The 22,484-nt window shown below is 37.7% G+C and overlaps 1 protein-coding gene across 1 annotated transcript; it reads left to right on the top strand.

Annotated features, from left to right (window-relative positions):
• The first annotated feature begins 5,933 nt into the window (after window positions 1–5,933).
• Window positions 5,934–22,483, top strand: LOC129938335 (DNA-directed RNA polymerase I subunit RPA1). Its single transcript, XM_056045814.1, has 17 exons — window positions 5,934–6,421; window positions 6,490–6,859; window positions 11,092–11,437; window positions 11,520–11,878; window positions 11,940–12,280; window positions 12,345–12,568; window positions 12,623–12,706; window positions 12,886–13,053; window positions 13,116–13,441; window positions 13,503–13,663; window positions 13,718–13,842; window positions 13,908–14,838; window positions 14,901–15,099; window positions 21,276–21,426; window positions 21,495–21,600; window positions 21,671–21,837; window positions 21,896–22,483. Exons 1-17 carry the CDS (start codon window positions 6,079–6,081, stop codon window positions 22,475–22,477), a joined length of 4,983 nt encoding a protein of 1,660 aa, XP_055901789.1. The 5' UTR covers window positions 5,934–6,078; the 3' UTR covers window positions 22,478–22,483.
• Window position 22,484: the final 1 nt, after the last annotated feature.

Below are 22,484 nucleotides of genomic sequence, written 5' to 3'. Positions count from 1 at the left end.
TGCAGAAAGCTCTGCAAAGCCTTTTTGAAAATAAATGGTCTTTTTCGACCAATTAAACTTGGATAAAAGCTCCAAGCAGGGATGGTCCTCCTATGGTATACTATAAACTGTTATAAGTAATTTATATCATAATTAAATTTTAAATTCGAGGAAAAACGGAATATAAATTATAATAAGTAACATTTAATAAAGTTAGACTTGCAATCCTAAAACTATATTCTTAGGTCTTACATAAGTTTCTTCGTTTTGTTTTACGATAATTTAAGAGTAATTATTGAGAACGAAATTCATCTAAAGGGTGATTGGCTATTGTCTTTTTGGCAACACTGGTTCCAACAACAGATTCAGGCTCATAGATTTTGCTGCGGGGAGAAACGTCAAGGTAGCCAATACGGGTTTTCCACACCTCAACATCCACAAAGGAACTTGGACTTCTCCAGATCAATCTACCGTCAACCAGATTGACCAAATTGCGATCGACGAAATACACGCTTTCAGCATCATGGATGTACGAACTTTCTGAGGAGCTAACATAGACTCGGACCACTAGCTCATTGTAGCCAAGGTAGCACTTCGGATTTTCAGACCCAAGACAGGTAGGTGCTGGGAGAAGGTACCGAAAGGCTACAATCGCCAGAGATCGCCAAATACTTTTCCGACCGAGTTACAAGTAACCTCTCTCGAAGTTCTCTGCCGCCAACACAATGTATCGAAAACCAGTGGCAACATTACCAAGATACAATCAGAGAAGACGCCTCTGATGGGCTGGGTTTCAAGCAGCCACCAACAAGGAACCCCTGGTTTGAGGCAGGCAAATGCAGCCAAACAACATGCACGCAAAGCGGCACTGCATAAAAGGACGAGAGCTGCTCGTGAGCTCTATGAGCAGAAGAGGCGAGAGGAACGCCGACTTCTCAGAAGGAAAAAGAGAGGGCATGCGAAGCGTGCGGTCGAAGATGTTGAGAAGTATAAAAGCAGGAAAAAGGTTCGAAAGTTTTATGAACAGGTGAAACGAAATTCACATGTACATAAACCTAGAACCGAAGGCTGCAAAGACGAAAGTGGAAACATCATAGTGGAACCGCAGTCAATGCTGAGGATATGGAAGGACCACTTCTGCAGACTGTATAACGGCGACGAAGAACTGAATTCCGCTGTCAGGCAGGATGATCCGTTCAATATAGACTACGAAAGGCAACAATCCCGAAAAAAAGAGACCCTCTAAACTGCAGCAACTATAGAGGAATCAGTCTATTTAACATCGCCTACAAAATCTTCTCTACCGTAATATGTGAACGTCTAAAGCCCATCGTCAAAAACCTGACACGTCCTTATGAGTGTGGTTTTAGAGCAGGAAAGTCCACAGTTGATCAAATATTCACATCACGGCAGATCCTTGAAAAAACCCAAGAACACCAAATCGACACCCACCATCTTTTTATCGATTTCAAGGCCGCATATGACAACATCTACAGGGACGAGCTGTATAGAGCCATGTTTAGTTTTGGCATCCCTGCCAAACTCGTCCGTTTGTGCAGGATGACCATGGAGAATTCACGCTGCTCCATAAAGGTTGGAAACAACTTAACAGAACCTTTCGATGTCAAACAAGGTTTTAGACAAGGTTATGCGCTGTCATGTGATTTTTTAACATCGTGTTTGAAAGAATAGTGCAGAGCTCACACGTCAACATATAGGCACTATCTTTCAAAAGTCTGTCCAATTACTGTCATATGCTGATGACAATGACATAATCGGAAGAACTCAGCGTGATGTCAATGGGGCTTTTGTGAGTATTGAGGCAGAGGCGGCAAAAATGGTTTTAACGGTTAAGAGGGCGAAACAATGTACATACTGTCATCAAGAAAGGACATACAACACCGACGTCTTCGTCAAAACGTCACCATCGACAGACGGAACTTTGAGGTAGTCAAGGACTTCGTCTACCTAGGCTCCGCTGTAAATGCAGAAAACAACACCAGCGCTAAGATCAAACGCAGAATAACTCTTAGCATCCCCGTCCTGCTATACGGACTATGACAAAAGCGGATGAAAGCACCTTGGGTCGGTTCGAGAGAAAAGTTCATCGTGTGGTCCCGTATGCATCGAAAGGGAGTGGAGAAGAAAATGGAACGACGAGTTGTACGGGCTGTACAGTGACGTAGACTTAGCCAGAAGGGTAAAAGTCCAAAAACTAAGATAGCTGGGTCACGTAGAGCGCATGGAAACCAATGTTCCGGCCCGGAAAGTCTTCGAATGAACACCCACAGGGCAGCGCAGTAGAGGAAGACCGCGGATCAGGTGGCGCGCACAAGTGGAAAGTGACCTCACCCAACTTTGAGCTCGAAACTGGAGACATCTAGCTAGATACCGAGCTAGATGGAGAAGTTTGTTGGGTGAGGCTCTATTTCACACAGGACTGTAGTGCCACCTTAAGTAAGTAAGTTCCAACAGCTGACGCACGTTTCGTGTTTTGTTTCACTGTTAAACATCTTCAGTTTGGTCTATAATTTTACTATGAATCGTCTTACAAATGAACAACGCTTGCAAATTATTGAATTTTATTATAAAAATGCGTGCATTTCTTTCATTTTATGGTCAGTTCAATCGACCCTCATTTGGGCTCAATAGGTACGTTAATAAGCAGAATTGTCGATTTTAGAGTGAATTTTCGCCAAAAGCATTGCAAGAGCTACCAATACATTTGGAAAAATTCACAGTTTGGTGCGGTTTATGGGCTGCTGGCATCATTGGACCGTACTTTTTCAAAGATGATGCGAATCGTAACGTAACTGTGAATGTTGAGTGCTACCGTGAGATGATATCCAACTTTTTTTTTGTCCAAAATGCAAGAGCTTCACTTGAATGGCATGTGGTTTCAACAAGACGGTGCCACATGCCAGACAGCACGCGCAACAATGGACTTATTGGTAGGCGAGTTTGGTGAAAGTTTTATTTCACGTTTGGGACCGGTCAATTTGCCGCCTAGATCGTGCGATTTAATGCCTTAAGACTCGTGTCTATACAGACAAGCCCGCTTAAATTGACGCATTGGAAGACAACATTGAAGCATTTATTCGGGAGATACCGGCCAAAATGTTGGAAAGAGTATGCCAAAATTGGACTAAGCTGATGGACCATGTGAGGTGCAGTCCAGGTCAACATTTGCATGAAATAATCTTCTAACAATAAATTATATGGACTATCGATTCGATGTTTTTTAGTAAAAACTTTCCTATAGCTTTTAAAAAATCCGTGATTGTTTGTTTTCATTAGTTACTACGAAATCAAAGATCTATGCAAATAGGTCCACGACCACTAGGGCCTTCAAAAAATGAAGTTAGGAGGTGTATTTAAGAAACTTAGAGACATTTATGCAAAATAGTGATGATTTTTCCCTAAAATCCCAATCTGTCATTATTTTGACATTTCTCGACGTTTCAAGGTCCCTAGAGTCGAAATAAAAGATTTTAAGAAAGATGTCTGTGCGTGCGTGTGTACGTTCGTACGTTCGCGACGATCTTTTCTTCGTCCATAGCTCAAGAACCAGTAAAGATATCGACTTCAAATAAATTGCGTGGATGATTTTTTTTACCATAGCTGTTTTAAAAAAAGATAAACATTTGGGTTAACCCTAAATATCTCACGAATCAAAAAGGCTAGAGACTTGAATTTAATTTTATATTAAAGGGTGATTTTTTTGAGGTTAGGATTTTCATGCATTAGTATTTGACAGATCACGCGGGATTTCAGACATGGTTTCAAAGAGAAAGATGCTCAGTATGCTTTAACATTTCATCATGAATAGACTTACTAACGAGCAACGCTTGCAAATCATTGAATTTTATTACCAAAATCAGTGTTCGGTTCGAAATGTGTTTCGCGCTTTACGTCCGAGGCTCATTTCTGGTTGAATGGCTACGTAAATAAGCAAAATTGCCGCATTTGGAGTGAAGAGCAACCAGAAGCCGTTCAAGAACTGCCCATGCATCCCGAAAAATGCACTGTTTGGTGTGGTTTGTACGCTGGTGGAATCATTGGACCGTATTTTTTCAAAGATGCTGTTGGACGCAACGTTACGGTGAATGGCGATCGCTATCGTTCAATGCTAACAAACTTTTTGTTGCCAAAAATGGAAGAACTGAACTTGGTTGACATGTGGTTTCAACAAGATGGCGCTACATGCCACACAGCTCGCGATTCTATGGCCATTTTGAGGGAAAACTTCGGAGAACAATTCATCTCAAGGAATGGACCAGTAAGTTGGCCACCAAGATCATGCGATTTGACGCCTTTAGACTATTTTTTGTGGGGCTACGTCAAGTCTAAAGTCTACACAAATAAGCCAGCAACTATTCCAGCTTTGGAAGACAACATTTCCGAAGAAATTCGGGCTATTCCGGTCGAAATGCTCGAAAAAGTTACCCAAAATTGGACTTTCCGAATGGACCACCTAAGACGCAGCCGCGGTCAACATTTAAATGAAATTATCTTCAAAAAGTAAATGTCATGGACCAATCTAACGTTTCAAATAAAGAATCGATGAGATTGTATGCGTTTTTTTTATTTTTTTTTATATTTGTTTTTGAAAAAACTTTAAAAAAATACGGATAAAAAATGGTTTTATCTCTAAAACAATTTTGTGCAACGAAAAATGACGTTTTTAATATCTGATCAAATTTTGAAAAAAATCAAACTGACAGTTTTTTTTTAAACAAAAAAAAAACGATATCACGATATCTCGTGAAAATAGAAGGTATTGACTTCAATTTCATTTCATTCATCCAATTTGTATATATTTATATAAAAAATAAAAACCTTTAAGAAATGCTACTAAAATTGGTAAAAATTGGTTAACGACTAAAAAATCTTGTTAACAAAAATAGATTTTGAAATCAAACTATTTCATCAAATGCTAAATATTGTTATTAATTTTTAAATGATTTAGAATAATTCAGCTGAAAACTTTTTTTAACAAAACACGAAAACCTACAAACCTTTTAAGCAAAACAAATCAACTGAAAGGATGGGAAGTTATCAGTGTGGTCGCATCCCAACCTCGCATCCCAACCTCTTTTTTAGCTTTACAATTAGTCATAAAAAGATTACAACAACGCGCAGACAACTGAAAGAACAAAGACCGATTTTATGCCAACTAACTATAATTATTAAGATTTGAACTGTCTTATTTTTATCTTTTTTAAGGACATCTCAAGACACTTTTTAGGTTTAATTCTGAAAGGTAGTCGAACTACAGTTGATACAGAGTGGCCACACAAATTTTGAGAATTATAATAACTTTGATAACATACATTAACACAAAAGATCAAATAAAAGTTGAGTCTTCAGCTCATTGGAAAAGCACTTACCTTCTGCACTTCAAACTTCATTTTTATAAATATTACAAATATTCTTGCACTTCAGCCAATTGTTCCTCGTTTTGTTTAAATGTTTTATATGCTCTAATTATTTCACTTTTGTATTCCTTCGGTCGAAATTAAACAATTCTTTGTCTTCAGATTGGGGCTTGAGCTTTGTAACCGTTAACACTTCACATAATTTATTAAATTTTTCACTAAAAGTATTTGACAAATTATTAAAGACATTTAACACAACAAATATAATGAAAAACTTCTGCAATAAAACAGGAATCAAAACGTTCTCTTTTATCTTAAAACTTTATATTAGCCTCTTTCGATTTCTTGTTTATTATTGATCTATTAAGGTATTCAAAAATCCACTAAAAATTGATTGAGCAAATATGAGCTGCCGAACTTCACTGCGGTCTCCAATTACGTTGTTTTATTAAAAACTTTGAATTCATCGTGACATTTCTGTCCTAACTGTACAAATACCTAATTCAGCTCATCAGCTGCTTCGCACGTGTCACTTTTGACATTTGAAGTTGCACTATTTTATTGTATTTTTACTTTAAAAGTTAGAAAGATAACCCCATGTGCTCTGTGCCAATGTTTTTCTTTAATTTAAATACAATTCAATTAAAGTAAATTTTTAAAAAACAACAAGAAAACATTCTTCATAGTCACGTTTGTTAGAAACTAAAGAAATCCTATCGAAATGGCGACGGAATCAAGAGACCACATCGATATGATTCCCTCGAACCTTGAGTTCAGAGTGTTCACCGGGGAAGAAATCAAAAAGCTAAGTGTGGTTAAGATAATAACTGGGCTCACATTCGACTCATTGGGTCATCCATATCCTGGAGGATTATATGACAATGCTATGGGAATTCATGGCAAGTCATTGGATACTTGTTTGACATGCCGTTCGAATGTGATGTGTCCCGGGCATCTTGGACACATAGAACTCAACGCATTAGTGTATAATCCGTTCTTCATAAAGCTTGCTCATGACATCTTGAGGATGTTTTGTATCCACTGCTTTTCAATACAAATGCCAAGTAAGTTCGAAAATGGATTCAAAGATACAAAACAAATCTAAATCAATCTTGAACGTCCATATCTATAGATAATGCTATCGAAATTCTTATACTTCAACTGCAACTTGTCGATGCTGGTTTTGTGATTGAGGCACAAGAAATGGAGATCTACAAGTCCGAGTATGTGTGCCAGAATAGTGATGAATTTGTGAAGGGTGAAAATGGCGAACGAACTCATCCCCGTATCGCCCAGTTGCGCGAATTAATAGCCAAAAGTACTAAAAATACATGCAACAACACAAAGACTTCTTGTGGCATTCGTTCGGCAATAATTCACAGTGCTATGCAATGCAGGACAACCAAAAAGTGCTCATACTGCTCTAAGGCTATGAGGCTAATAAAGTATTCGTATGGAAAATTGGTCATCTATGTTACTAAAAGTGATCTAGAAATATCAAGGTATGTATTATTCTTGTTGAATCAATTTCAAATTATTATTATTTTAAAACTACTTTAAGGGCTTGTCCTTAATCTTAACGTTAACCACGTTAACTTATCATTCAACTTCTACCAAGTTTTCAAAAACTCGATTATATTCCCAATTCTCAAAAAAGGGAATAAAAGAACCACTTTAACTAACGTGGAATTTCTTTTTTGAGCTCTGCTCTTAAAGTTTTAATTGAAATTCTGTGATGATAGATGAAAAGAGGTTTTCGAAAAGGTTACTTGACAGTTAACTACAATTTTAGTCTTATAAACGCAAAGAAGTAATATGAATCTTTTTGTGGACTTTCGATCAGCATTTGAAACAACAAATAAGCACAGGCAGGGGTTTAACCCAAGACCTCTGACGTGATAGTCCTACGCACAACAATAACGCCATGGATACTACTGACGGAAAACCTAAGCAAATCTAAAGTAATTGTCTATAGGAGATGGGTGGATGGCCAGCTGCGAACGAAAAATGGAGATACGGCCTAAACCAATAGAAACAATCAGAGAATACAAGAGATTGAGATTCGCTATGAAGTTATCGGCATCGCAAAAGATCTCCCACTCAGAACTAAATATACAATTTTGCAGACTACGTACAAAGACCTTGCTAAAGAAAGATGAGAACGTCTTAGGATGCTTCGAGAGAAAATGATTTAAGTGATTTTTGGTGTGCATAAATGGAAAGTGGAGGAGAAGATTCAACGACAAACTGTAAGGGCTGTACAGCGGCACTGACCTGGTTAAAAGAATAAAGGTGCAAGTATTAAAATGGCTGGGTCCTATATAGCTAATGGATAATGCCCCAGCCTTGAAGATCTTCGAATCCACTCCCGAGATACGGCGTAGTAGAGAAAAACAGCGACTCAGATGGCGCACGAAGGTGGGAGTGGGCTTAGAGTGTGAAACTGGAGACAGGTAGCTAGGGACCAAGCTGACGAGAGACGCATGTTTGTTGAGTAAGTAAGGCAACAAGGGATTGTAAGCTTAGAAAAAAATGTTGAGATTTTACTTTAAATGGCGATTTCGCTTTCCTGAATTGACGCCAAACTATATGCTACTCTACGAGACAGGTCTCTCTCCATTGTACTTAAAATCACTTGAACTGCACTTCCTTAAGCTTATGTTTGGCCTCACGGATAAAATAAGCACGAAGAGTTGCAGTGTCTGTTATTACCTCCAATACATCCTGATTCCAAAAATGGAGAAATTTAGATATCGAATCGTCCTTTCACGCTCAATCTAAGTACGGATAACTTTGCTAGCTGAAAAAATTATCTGAACATACTGCTTGAAACCTAAAGCAAGGAACGATAATATGGAGAAAGCGAAAGACTCGCTTTATAAAGAAATCTACTCGACAGTATAATACAACTTAGGCACTTCGAACTTTTTAAAGACGATCTTATATCTTCGATGTGCAGAGCAATATTCAGGAAAGCGAAAATGTAGTTCACTTCAACGTGGAATGTCCTATTCTGATTAGGTTAGGTTGCGTGGGGTGATGCATGCTTAAAGGCAGAAAAACATCTCACTTGGATCTCTTTGGGTGCATAATGCTCCTCAGGAAAGAGGGATGAATTTTGTGGGGTATAGAAAGGTTACTGGTGTCTCACTGAACGATCATGATTTCTGGGAAATGTTTAGACGTGCGTCGCATAATTTATTTATATATTTATTTTTTTATCTACAAGCGTAAAACTAACAGATTTTTAAGTATTTAAGTATTACAATATTACATTAAAAAGTAAACAATAAGAGTAAATTGACCTTAAATAAATCCTAGAATTACTTAATTCAATAAATTGACAAACTTCATTAAATTGCCCTATAGATCTACAAATCGGCTCATTATTACCGTAGCTTGTTCTGTAAACAATTGTCATTCTTCTTATGACTAGGCTTGGACATTCGCAGAGAAAGTCTCCCCTATCTCGCCATCTTCACATCCTATGCATATATCGGATAAGCTCATACTCATTCTGTTCATGTAAATCCCCAATAAGTTGTGACTCGTTAGGATACCTATTTATAAGGAGAATTGAGGCGTACCGAGTTGCAGAAGGAATTTTGTTTTACCCTTGGAAATCATCCACCATAGATTCCTCCAAACCCTGTAAGTTTGTAGGAGTCCGTCAACTGATATGGCACAAAAACTTTCTGGAAGTTTTCGAAATCCTCAATGGCAGCGACTGGAAAAATTAGACAATTACAGAAAAATAAATGAAAATAATAAATGAAAAGTTCCAATTTTGATACTTCCTATACGCACGAAAAATCACATCAGTAATGCTGTCTATTTTTTCCAAAAAAATCCTGCACATATTGTGAGAAGCTGTGCATACTCCTCTAAAGCATTTGACGTTGAACTACAGACGTTGTGAGAAGTTTTGCATACTCCTCTGAAGCATTTAACGTGGAAATGCCCTTAGGGCTTCGAGTGTACGTGGTTTGTTTATGTTTACTCGTGTTTTGATATAGCCTCAGGAAATGTAATCAAATGGTGACAACTCCTGTGATCGAGGGGCCCATTCCACATCTCCTTGTATTGAAATCAGACGTCCGACCATTTTAAACCACAAAAAAACTAACCAATAGTGAAATTTTGACTAATTCCACACCAATAAAGGAAGTTTTGTTTATTAGCCTTTCCTAATAAAAAAGAGTGGACTTTGTCGCTCATTATAAAAACTGAGTCATCACCATCAATGTATATTTGCTGCAATTCCTGAACAACCATCATCTTTTATGGATGAAAATGCAAATACAAGTGCAATATTCGCCAAACTGTTTGGTCTGACATCCTTAGTGCCTGAGCTTAAAATACAACCGATCGACGAGGAATGGCTTCAAAATCGCGCAGTTTTATGTCTGAAAGAACCATTTCTGTAAAAGCTATTCACCCACTTCATAATCTGACCAAACTTTGCAAAACACGACCGTGGCTTCTTATATTAAAATGATTTCGGAATCGTCTCTGTGTTTCAATGAACCAAAAGGCCTATTTTAATTCAATTCAACGTGTTGTTAACAAACACACGATGCCCGATCGACCACGGCTGAATTTTTACTGAAATGGCATCTCGGAACTAGTGGGTAGGGTGCCCCATACCTCACTTAAAGGTGGGTGTCCATTTGAGAGTAAACGTCCTGCGAGTCGCTCTCAAGCTGCTCTCGAGAGCGACCTCGCAAGTAGACATAGTCTGGAGATTAGCTCGCGGAGAGTTGACTAATTACACTCGGCATTCGATCTTTTTGAAAGTCACTCGCAAGTGGACACATGTGTTTACCACTATCCGAGATAAGCTTGCGGAATAACATGTCATTTTTTTCAACTGGCAAAGCAGTGGACATTGGAGGAAACCAATCAACTTACTGAAAAATATGAGTCAGTTAAATTATTGTGGCGAACTACGGATAAATCGTTTCCCGATAGAAATAAAAAAGCGTAATATTAACCGAATTTGCGATATAATTATCGTGTTCTGAAGCGATTCATATGCTTACCGGATGCTAAAAATCTAGGTGTTACCAGTATACGCTGGCGTGCTGTTATGGCTTCCCTTAATTGGGTATCTTTTTTATTATAAATTATGGTTCCAACGTTTTGTATCGAAAATTCAATTCCACTAAGTGACAAACGGCAAAAATTTCGAAACTGTTAAGGATCTACACCGAATTAGTTACAACGATCTACCCACGTTTTAACCCAACATTTTTTTTTCTTTTTTAAGAACAGTGCCAATAATTAAAACAGCGGCAACAATTCGCTTGTAAGAATATATGGCCAACTGATAATATGCTAGCAGAAGAAACCTTTCAAGTGGTCACTATTATGAGAGTACCCTCAGCAAGAAAACTCTGTATTCTAGCAGAGAGCGCAAGATAGCAACTTTTCTAAAATTTGGTCCTCCAATGGACAGTATCCCGAGAGTTGCTCTCGAGAGTAAACTGGCAGAGGGACTCTCAAATGCACCTTAACGACCCATTCAAATGCCGGACCATGCACATTTCTTTTAATGTTTCAATTTTTGTACTCCAAGAAAAACCTGGCTGAAGGCTTACTTAGCCATGCTATCTATTTTAATAACGTTCTAATTAATTAATTTGATGTAATTTTATAACTCAAACTTCTGTCCCAAAAAATACCAACTCTAATTTATTGATATCGTGTACTATTTTCTTCAAAATCTTTCCAGGTCCCAGGGAGATCAAGTAATTAAGGGTGGAACTAATAAAGTTGTTTTGGCTGATGAATGCAGACAATATCTACGTGAAATCAACAAACGCTACTCCACCCTGTTGAAGCTCCTCTTTCCCATTTTCAAAAGTGCATCTGAATTGGAACACCCAGTTGATATACTTTTTATGAATATCATACCTGTAACCCCACCCAGATCACGTCCAACCAATTTCGTCAATAATCATATCATCGAACATACTCAAACAACTCTCTACAAAAAGATCGTGGAGACGAATGCAGTTCTGAGAGCAATTATGATCAAAATAAAGAGCGATAAAGAGGATTTACAAAATGAAGTAGTGGTAAATATTTGTTTGGAAACAATGATAATTCATTCTGTGTGTGTCGTTTGAATGATTTTACTTTGGGTTCCTTTTTCAAAAGGCAGTCTATGAAGCAGCAAGAGGATCAACACCACTTGAAAAGATGTACTTTGCATGGCAAGCCCTGCAGGCAGCTGTGGATCTGCTCCTAGATTCAAACTTGAGCCCAGGTTCAGATGAGTCAGATGGTTTAAAACAGATATTAGAAAAGAAGGAAGGTCTGATTCGAAAGCATATGATGGGAAAACGTGTAAACTTCGCGGCTCGTACTGTCATTACTCCCGATCCCAATATCAATGTCGAGGAGATCGGAATTCCTGATATATTTGCTCGGAAATTGTCATTTCCGGTGCCAGTCACTCCATGGAATGTAGCAGAACTTCGTAAACTCGTTATGAACGGCCCTGAGAAATATCCTGGGTGAGCAGTCAAATTTTCTAGATCTTGTATCGCAATCGTTAAATTAATTTTTTCCTTATAGAGCCAACTTCATTGAAGACGAAAACGGTTTCACCTTTTTAATTCCAGCTAATAACGCATCTAAACGGGAAAGTTATGCCAAGCTTTTGCTCAATAATTCCACAAGAGGAACAAAAATAGTCCATCGTCATGTTTTGAATGGAGATATGCTTTTGTTGAATCGACAGCCATCTCTCCACAAGCCTAGTATCATGGCACACAAAGCTCGGGTGTTGCGCGGTGAGAAAACATTCCGATTGCACTATTCAAATTGTAAAGCATACAATGCTGATTTCGATGGTGACGAAATGAATGCTCATTTAGCCCAGAGTCAGGTCTCCAGATCTGAGGCACAATTTATAGGTAAGAAAAGGTTTTATCTCATCTAGTTGCTTTATTTGAAAACTTTAATTTTGTGGTATTTTAGCAAATGTTGCCAGCAATTATTTGGTTCCCAAAGATGGAACTCCATTGGGAGGTTTGATTCAAGATCATGTTATTTCGGGTGTGAAGCTATCGATAAGAGGGCGATTTTTCAATAAAGAGGACTATCAGCAACTAGTTTTCCAAGGTTTATCACATCTGCAAGGGAACATAAAGCTTTTGCCTCCGACAATTTTAAAACCAACTGTTTTGTGGTCTGGAAAGCAGGTAATTTGTTTCATTTAATTTTGTTTGGTTAAATAAAAGAGAGTTTTTTTTTAGATCCTGTCGACGATTATTATCAATATCATACCTAAAGGTTATGACCCTATTAATTTGATATCGACCGCCAAAATCAATGAAAAGGTAAATTCTAAACTTAAGTTTTTCTCTTTTTGAGAAAGAAGTGGAAAACACGACTCACGAACTCTCATTTAAGTTTGCTCTTTGATTAGATGAACGAAGAACGCAGGACTGTTGACTTACAACGTCCTTTTTACAAAAACCTCATCATGTCTCTGTATGTCTCTGTTTTCTGCTTTTAGAATTGGATATCATCTGAACCTCGAGTTTGCGAAGCTGGTGGAAAATTACTTGGTGCAGAAATGGCAGAATATCGAGTAACCATTCGGAAAGGAGAATTGCTGACAGGTGTCCTCGATAAAAAACATTACGGGGCTGCCCCTTACAGTTTGGTTCACTCTATGTACGAGGTAAATTTCTTTCTTTTCTTTTTAAAGCCCACATACCTTATTTTTGGCGATATCGATTTCAGCTCTATGGAGGAGAAGTATCAACTTGCCTGTTAACTTCGTTTACGAAAGTATTCACATCATTTCTTCAACGAGAAGGCTTCACGCTCGGTGTCCATGATATTCTAGTTACTGCAAATGCAGATGCCCAACGCCGACAAATTGTCAAGGATAGTCGAAAAATTGGAAATGCAGCTGTTGCTTCAGCTCTTGACTTGGAACCCGACACCCCACACGATGTGTTGGCAGCGAAAATGGAAGAAGCCTACATTCAAAATCCCAAATTCCGTGTCATCTTGGACAGAAAGTATAAATCGCTGTTGGACGAGTTCACAAATAAAATAAATAAGTATAAAAGAAATGAGTTAAATTTAATAAATAGTATGACTTACTTTTGACACTGCTTAAAGGGTTTGTCTGCCAGAGGGTCTAATAAGTCGATTCCCGGAGAATAACTTGCAACTGATGGTCCTGTCTGGAGCGAAGGGATCAACGGTCAACACTATGCAGATCTCTTGTCTCTTAGGACAGATTGAATTGGAAGGCAAACGTCCACCATTGATGATATCGGGTAAGGCACATAGAGGATCCTCCCAATTAGTAGCTATAATATTTTTGCTTCTAGGAAAATCTCTACCAAGTTTCACCTCCTACGAGACTTCCCCGAAATCAGGTGGATTTATCGACGGACGGTTTATGACGGGCATTCAACCACAGGACTTCTTCTTCCATTGTATGGCCGGTCGTGAAGTATGAACGATGATTTACTTTTGTATAATTTGCCCTTCATTCTCATCTCCAAATCTACTTTCCAGGGTCTTATTGATACAGCTGTTAAGACCAGTCGTTCGGGATACCTGCAGCGTTGTTTAATCAAACATCTAGAAGGTCTCACCGTTCATTACGACTTAACTGTACGTGATAGTGACAATTCTGTTGTGCAATTCCTCTATGGCGAGGATGGAATGGACATTTTGAAATCGAGATTCTTCAAGGACAAATGTGCCACGTTTTTGGATTATAACTCTTCCATAATCCTTCGTCCGAGTGAACTGAAAAGTATCAAAGATGATGTTGCTTTAGTTCCCGTTCAAAAACACGCAAAGAAAATACGAACATGGAAAAAGAAAAACACCACTAAAAAGCGTCCAGTATCAAGTTTCGCTCAATTCTCCAAAGAACTTCGTAATGAAGTTGTCGTTGAAAATCCAAATGAACTTAACAAAGAAACTGGTCGTTTGAAAATCGACGAAGCTATGATAACTCTATGGAATAAAGCTGATGCCGAGGCTAGGGAAAAATATAAAAAGAAATATAGTTCGTGTCCCGATCCGACTATATCCAAGTATAAACCAGACAATTTTTACGGATCGGTTTCTGAGTATGTGGAGAAACTAATTGAGGATTATAGTACACAAAAGCCCCACCGCAAAGACATCATAACCGATATAATGTACATTAAGAGTATAAAATCGCTAGCAGAACCGGGTGAACCTGTTGGACTGCTTGCAGCTCAATCTATTGGTGAACCTTCAACTCAGATGACATTGAATACTTTCCATTTTGCTGGTCGTGGTGAAATGAACGTGACACTGGGTATTCCTCGATTGAGGGAAATTCTAATGCTGGCATCGGCAGCAATAAAAACTCCTTCCATGGATATTCCAGTTTTTGAAAGTCAAGCTAAAGCCGCAGATAAGTTGAGAATCAAATTGAATCGAGTCACTTTGGCAGATGTTCTTCAATGTAAATAAGATTGTTTTTTTTTTAGTTAAATTGATATTTTAATAACTTTTTTTTGTTTTCAGTTGTTAACGTTAAAATATCATTGGTCCTCTTTCCTGAGCGTGCTTATCGGTATAAAATAACCTTCCAGTTTCTTCCACGCGAAGCCTATCAAGATGACTTTATTGTAAAGCCGAAGAAAATCCTGAAATATATGACTGAGACGTTTTTCAAGCAATTCTTCCGCTCCATCTTGAAGTCTTCGAAAAAGAAGGAAACAGTGTAAGTGTAATAGAGTTTAATCATATATTTCAAATATCACTGACTCTCGCTCAAGTTGATCACTAAGAAAAGTTAAAGTAGAAGATTTTAAGAATCAAAGCATCGAGTTTTTGAACAAGCACTTTCTTCAGTTTTCTTAAAAAAAAACGAGTTTAGGAAAATAAAATTTTATAAGACATTTTTCGGCTCCCGAAGAATTTGGCAAGCTTTCCGACTCTATCCAGACAATTTTACGACATTTTTTGCACAGTGAGATCGTTGTTATGGGCACTATACTAGTCAGAGAGCACCAGAAGGAAGGTTTGTTGAGATCTTCGCTTAGTTAAATAACGTAAATCAGCTAGTTAATGAACCAACTAGAATTCCTTACGTTGCAGGTCAATCTACCAACATTCTAGACTTGTTTCTTACCTCTGATCCTAATAAATCAGTCTTTTACTGCCTCTACTAACATCATTGCCATTGTATTATATCTGCAAATTTCGCATGCCAAAAAAAACCTGTTAAAGTAAAACCCTACGAGAACCGTTTTGGAATTAGGGAAAGTTAACTGAGACGGTCTCAACGAATTTTTCAGGAACTTTAACTGATCACTCTGCTTCCTCGATAGTGACGTGGATTCCAGCGCAAATATGATTACAAACTGAATTCTTTGTGAAATGACACATTTTATCCCAAATATGGTAAAATCTATCAAACCCAAAGAATACTTATGTTTTTTTTTGAGCTGAAGAGAAGTTATTAGGATCCGAGATATGATTTTCCGTCGTTAAAAAACCAATTTGCTAACAGCATAGTTTGCTGTTAATTCGACATGAATCCTCCTGTACCTTAAAGCGTAAATAATTCTATGGGACGAATCTTCTTTAGCACTTGTAGAGTACTTACAATCGTAACAATCATGGATAGTATCCTTCTCATTGTTTTGAAGAGCTGTTCTTTAACACTGAAAAAACCACTGCATACATTTTTTGTATCTCTCCTACTCTGCGGTTCCCTTTCCGATTAGATAGAAAAAAGCATTTGTTCAGTCTGTCCCAACCAAATCGAATTCTCCTCTCCTTCTAACTGCTGCACTCCAAGGTCATGAAAACTCTGACAAATTTTCAGCCTAAGAAACATCTTGAAGAACGAATGCCTTTTAATGATCGGCAGTATAGGTCCACCGGTGATTTGATAAAAATAAATAAATTGGGTGGCGCAACAGTCCATGAAGAACCAGGGCCTAGTGACTTACAACTCTCAACCATTCCTGTGTGCGAGTAATGTTGTCAGAGATGGAAGGGACCTACAGTTTATATGCCGATTCCGAACGGCTAATTCGAGAAAGCACTTTTTCATGACAAGAGTTACTCTCGGAGAATTTGTCAATTCCTCGCATGAGGCAGTACCCGTGAAAAGACTTTAGATGGCATAGGCAGGAATCGAACCCAAGACTTCTGGCATGACAGTCCAACGCACTAACCATCATGCCACGGGTACTACTGCCGGTGATTTGATGGTTTATCTAATTTGGAAGTTATAGACAAAATCTTGTGTGTGCTCCAAGGCTCCGTTTTGTCTCCGACTCCCTTCTTATACATGAATTTTTGTCTTTCACTTCTTAACCCTTAAAATGTTTCGACGACGGCAGTAACCTCAGCTCTCGAGTGTCTAATGGGGAATTATTAACAGTGGAGAATTGAAAAACTCAATGCTGTCTCATGTCGTTAAAGCATTTGTTAGATCTTGAAATGTAAATGCCATCAGTCAAATCATTAATTCTAATACTACTATTAAAATCGAATACGTACAACACCTTTACACGTTCAATTGAGGACAAGGTAGATCTGTCATCGATCTTTGCGCTGCTAATAATGACTGGATTAACAGGATTCAACACTTTGAAGTTCAGTGCAAGCTTTATTCTGATCATATGCCTATTAAAGTAGAAATCGCGAAATCTTTACAAATGACAGAAAACTATCTGAATCTACTACCTAGACTTCGTTGGAAAAATGAATCATCTACCCTATACCAACATTCCTTGGATTCATTTCTTTTAAACAGCAACACTTCATCAGAACTACCGGAAGTTCTCACTAATAAGTTGGCTGAATACATACAAAGTTCAACGCATAATAAATAACTCCAAACCAACTTAAATTTAAGCTAAAATGGTTTGACTATAAAATGATCTTCAATTAAGAAGCTGGTATCTGGAAGCGAACGCAATTTATAAAATGTTATGTATGCAAAAAAGAAATGCTTATGATAATAAAAAAGCAACTGAACTAGGTCTAACTAAAAATCCAAAGGACTTCTGGAAAATGCGAAAGAAATAAGCGGAACCAACTATAAAATAGGAGCGGGTATTTTTTCAGAAACCCTTTCCACTCACTTTAAGCTTCTTCTGTCCAACGATTCCAGCATTACAACTTTCACTGCTGATCCTTTAATCATTGACTAAATATTAGATGAATACATTGAAAGCGAAGAAATTGAAGCTGTGTTAAACAATGCAAAAAACAACAAAGCACCTGGTGAAGATGGAATTCCTTAAGAATTTTTCTAAAATGCAGCCCCTATGCTTCTCAACCATTTAAAAGTTATTTTAAATACAATTTTTTAAGGATTCCGACATATGTACCTTCATCGTTCAAAAATCCGTCATTTACATAAAAATGACATAAAAAAAGGCTCACTAGACTCACCCGAAAATAACAGAGAAATTTCATTCATGAATGTAATGCAAAAATATTATAATATAATATCAGTATACTAGTTTTAAGGCTCGAAAAATGGATCGAACAGCACAATATTTTATCTGGTCTACAGGTTGGTTTCAGATAAAACTTTTCAACGATCGATCACATTTTAACACTATCCATCTATAGCCAAAGCGTTTCAAGCACGTAACAAAAAGGTCTTCGCATTTTACGTTGACTTTAAAGCTGCTTTTGACCTAATCAATAGGAATGCTCTTATCAATAAGTTGACACAAATTGGTATATCTACAAAATTCCTGAAAGTTATTAGAGAGATATACACGGACACGAAGGCTGCTGTTTGGGATGGAGTGATATTTACAGAATGGTTTAGCACCAGCACAGGAGTCAATAAATAAATTGGGTGGCGCAACAGTCCGTTTGAGAACTAGGGCCTAGTGACTCACAACTCTCAACCATTCCTGTGTGCGAGTACTGTTGTCAGAGATGGAAGGGACCTACAGTTTTAAGCCGAATCCGAACGGCAAATTTGAGAAAGCACTTTTCATGACAAGAATTACTCTTGGAGAATGTGTCAATTCCTCGCAAGAGGCAGTACCTGTGATAAAACTTTAGGTGGCATAGGCAGGGATCGAACCCAAGACCTCGGGCATGACAGTCCAAGGCACTAACCATCATGCTACGGGTACTACATCAACAAAATACAAAATATTTAATTCAATAGTGAAATCTACTCTCTTGTATGTTGCTCAGGTTTGGGGATCAGAAGAATATGAAGAAATCGAAAAATTGTATAGGAATTTCATCAAGAAACTTTTCAACCTACCTATGAATACGCCTTGTTAAGCCATATATTTAGAAACAGGACTTCCAAAACTTCTAACAAGCACCCTGAAGTCTCAAGCTGACTTCATCAACAAAGTCTGCAGCAACCATCAGAGCACAAGACTATCGAAAAAACTTATTTTATATGAGCTGAGAAACAAGGACTGGTGGTTTGCAAGATGGAAATCTGTTGGCAATGAGTGTGGAGTGAGATTAGATGATGATTTCAGCAATGTGAACCATGTGAAAGTACAAATGTACAGCATCATAGAGAAAAATGAGGTCATAATGAGGCATTCACTGAAGAAGATAGAAGAAGCTCAAGACTCATTTAGTAGAATAATCTACAGTCAGCTCAGATATATTATTGGCGGCAGAAATTATTTGAAGAATTCACTGAGTCTTGAAGAGTTATCCCTAATCTTTAAAGCAAGATGTGAAGTTCTCAACTTAAATGGACGTCCTTATAATGGTAGTTTTAACCAATTTTGTACGCTGTGCAACTTAAAATCAAAAGATTTTTTTAACGTGTATTTTGGGATGGGGCTTTAATGCATTTTTCTTCAAAATCCACTTCGAAATTCGTACAAAATTATTTCTTTAATTCAAAGTATTTTATGCTTCTCAAAAATTGAAAACTTTTCATCAGAAGGTTAAGCTTTTTATGCCCGACACTCCTCCTTTTTGTATAGTTGATTTTTTGCCTGAAACTTCTATTCCACTAAATTGATTTATTGATCCTCACTCTTTCATATTATTTTTAGATCAAAACCCTGTCCTTTAGATACGGACTACCAACGTATGTGTATGATAAGCTCATTGTATTTTGATGTAGACAGTATGTCCAAGAGAATACTATATCGTGTAGAATGTAATGCTTTGATAATGCAATCGTGTCTACTTTTGCTAAAGCGTAAAGCTAACCCAATGAAACTTCCTATGGAAAAAATCTGGAACGAAAAGCCATTTTTCATGGATCGTATATTTTAAATCATCAAAAATTCTGCTAATCTTTTAGGTTTTCTTCGACGACTATGACTTTCATCCAACCAGAGCAAACGCTGTGGCATCTGCCATGATCTGTAAATCGGTTTTCGGCTTTCTCAAACCTGGTTTCTGGAATATTAAAATACTCGCTTTCTCATATGCAAAAAAACCAGTTCACTCTACAGTTCTGACTCAATGATATGAGAACGATCTCAAAGCTCTTTGTATGCACTTGCATTAGTTAAAACAGTAGAAATTTTGGCTCTACGTTGTTGTCCGGCACTTCGAATACAAGCTAAGGTCGTTAGAGTCAGATCATCATTTGAATCGTTAATTTGCATGTAGCGATTGCTTGTATCCATAAAGTAGTCTTCATTTAAACTATTTGCAAAGTTATGTAGGACAAAACAAGAACTGATTAAGGAAGGAATTGTATCTTGCTCTACTCGAACTTTATATTACAAAATCGGAAAACGTTGCTTTATTTGCCCGAAACATCTTTCTATTAAATTTACGTTTGGCACCGTTACTTGTTTGCTTACATGGTGTCATACCCTTCATCGCCCAGTAATATAACTGAAGAATTATTATTTATGTGATTAAATAAGAAACTATTTCAAAATACGGAAGTCGTGAACTGATCCTGGTCAGCAAACTTTAATGCTTGTAAATTTCTCATCCGCGTTGCACGTAGCCTGTACAATTATTGAGTAGTATCCTTTGCGGTTGACGTACTCCTCCACAACCTTTGCGCTTCTATTTCTCCAGAAGTGTGTGGGAATATGATCCAATTAGTTGCAGGACTAGCAATTTTTGATGCGACTTGCTGTACTACCCTAGATATCGTTGATTGATAACCACCAATGTCTTCAGCAACACTGCATCTTTTCTTGATGAGTCAAAGCACAACCTCGTGTTTCCAGGGTTGGCCTGGCCCCAAAAACTCATGTCAATAATTGCACACAAGGGTCACTACATCTAGATATACAATTTGCGAAAATCTTTACCAATGGGACATCTACTATTTTTATATTGTTTATCAACTGAGTAAAAGAAAACCCATCCTCAACAATTTGTGAGATCGATCTCATGCAATCGAGCATTTGCTCACCTTTTTGCATATCAAAACTAGAACTTTCTCACATAGAGCTTTCGTCAAGAGAACAACCTCAACACTTTGAGTTCGAACTCACAGCTTTAGGTCGATCTCAGTCTCTGTATTTTTTTGCATATCACTCTAAGAAAGTTCTCAGAAAAGTGAGTAAAGAGTTTGAACTCATCTTCTTGCATATGAGCTCTGGTCTGCTTTGAAGTCGTCTCCTTTAGAATGTAACCTGATCTTCACCATCATGATGAAAATTTAGTTTTATTGAATGCTTTGACATCGAAGGTTAAATTTATAATTATTTTACAGTGAATGTTCGAAGCTACATTGTAGAGAAATGAGAGTGTTTTCGATATTAACACTCCTAAGTGATTCTTAGGAAATAAGGTGTTGTTGTTCTCTGCAGCTGCTTTCAAAGACATTGACTTGGAACATCAACACCATCCATTGTTCCACCTACTTCATTAAATTATCATCCATTACCTTTGCAGTTGAGTTGAGTTTTACCAGATCCTGAGGGTTTTTGAAATTAATTGATTTATATTTTGCAGTATTGATATTGACGATGATAAAGCGAAAAAATCATCAAAATCAGACAAGTTTGAAGAAGTTGATTATGATGACGAAGGAGCAAGTTCCAATCAACCCAAAAAGAGCAAAGCTAAGCCCATGGATGAAGACTCTGACGATGATGATGATAACGTATGTGAAAAGTTGTATCCCTATTTCCGACATTAATTTACAATTGTTTTTTTTTTTGTTTGTTTCAGAATAATGATGATGATGACGCCACTGGAATTAAACTGAAAAACAGAAAACACGACGATAACGAATATGACGATCCGGATGATGTGGAAGAGATTGAGGATGCTAACGGTTGATAGAGAAATTATTTATATTCGCTTTCGAACTCATAAAAAAACTGTATTTTTCTAATGTTTTATAGAAGTTGAATCGATACGTGCCGATGAAGAAGAGGAAGAAAAAGCTGAAGAAAAAGGTGAAGAAGAACCAAACGAAGATGATGAGGTTGCGAAGGTCCTCACCAATGAAATGGTCAGGGGCTATGTTTATGACAAAGCGAATCACTTATGGTGCAAGTTAACTTTTGATGTAAGCTCAGTTGAGTTTTTTCAGAACTTCCAATGTTATCATGTTGTCCTTCTTTCAGTTACCAGTGCGATACCGTAAACCTGATATTTCTACCATTATTCGTGAATTGGCCCAGAAGGCTGTGATTTATCAAGTGCCTAAAATCAAGCGAGCCATTTTGTATAAAAACAACGAAGAGCTCCTTCTAAAAACAGACGGCATCAACATTGTGGAAATGTTCAAATATAATAAAATCCTCGATGTCAATCGAATATACTCCAATGACATTCATGGCATAGCCAATACTTATGGTATTGAAGCAGCGGCCAAGGTCATCGTGAAGGAAGTCCAAAACGTGTTCAAGGTCTATGGTATCACGGTGGATCCCAGGCATTTGTTGCTCATTGCCGATTACATGACCTTCGAAGGAACATTCAGACCGCTGAGTCGTAAAGGTATGGAACACTCTTCGTCGCCCCTGCAACAGATGTCATTCGAATCGTGTCTGCAGTTCCTTAAATCAGCGACGATATCCGGACGTGCGGATGAATTTAATTCGCCCTCAAGTCGACTTATGGTTGGTCTACCTGTAAAGAACGGAACTGGTTGCTTCGATCTGCGATTCAAATACAATGACTTAAATAAAACGATAAATATATAGAAACACC

Source organism: Eupeodes corollae, chromosome 1, assembly GCF_945859685.1.
Source record: "Eupeodes corollae chromosome 1, idEupCoro1.1, whole genome shotgun sequence".
NCBI classification, from domain to species: Eukaryota; Metazoa; Arthropoda; class Insecta; order Diptera; family Syrphidae; genus Eupeodes; species Eupeodes corollae.
The sequence above is the reverse complement of the archived record's forward strand: the minus strand, read 5'-3'. Positions and strand labels throughout refer to the sequence as shown.

What these genes read in the sequence shown, in the direction of transcription:
- LOC129938335 (XM_056045814.1), top strand. Translation starts at nt 6,079, where the DNA reads ATGGCGACGGAATCAAGAGACCACATCGATATGATTCCCTCGAACCTT. An exon ending in CTTTTCAATACAAATGCCAA is followed by an intron (nt 6,422 to 6,489) that starts GTAAGTTCGAAA and finishes CCATATCTATAG; the next exon opens with ATAATGCTATCGAAATTCTT. An exon ending in TGGTTCACTCTATGTACGAG is followed by an intron (nt 13,054 to 13,115) that starts GTAAATTTCTTT and finishes TATCGATTTCAG; the next exon opens with CTCTATGGAGGAGAAGTATC.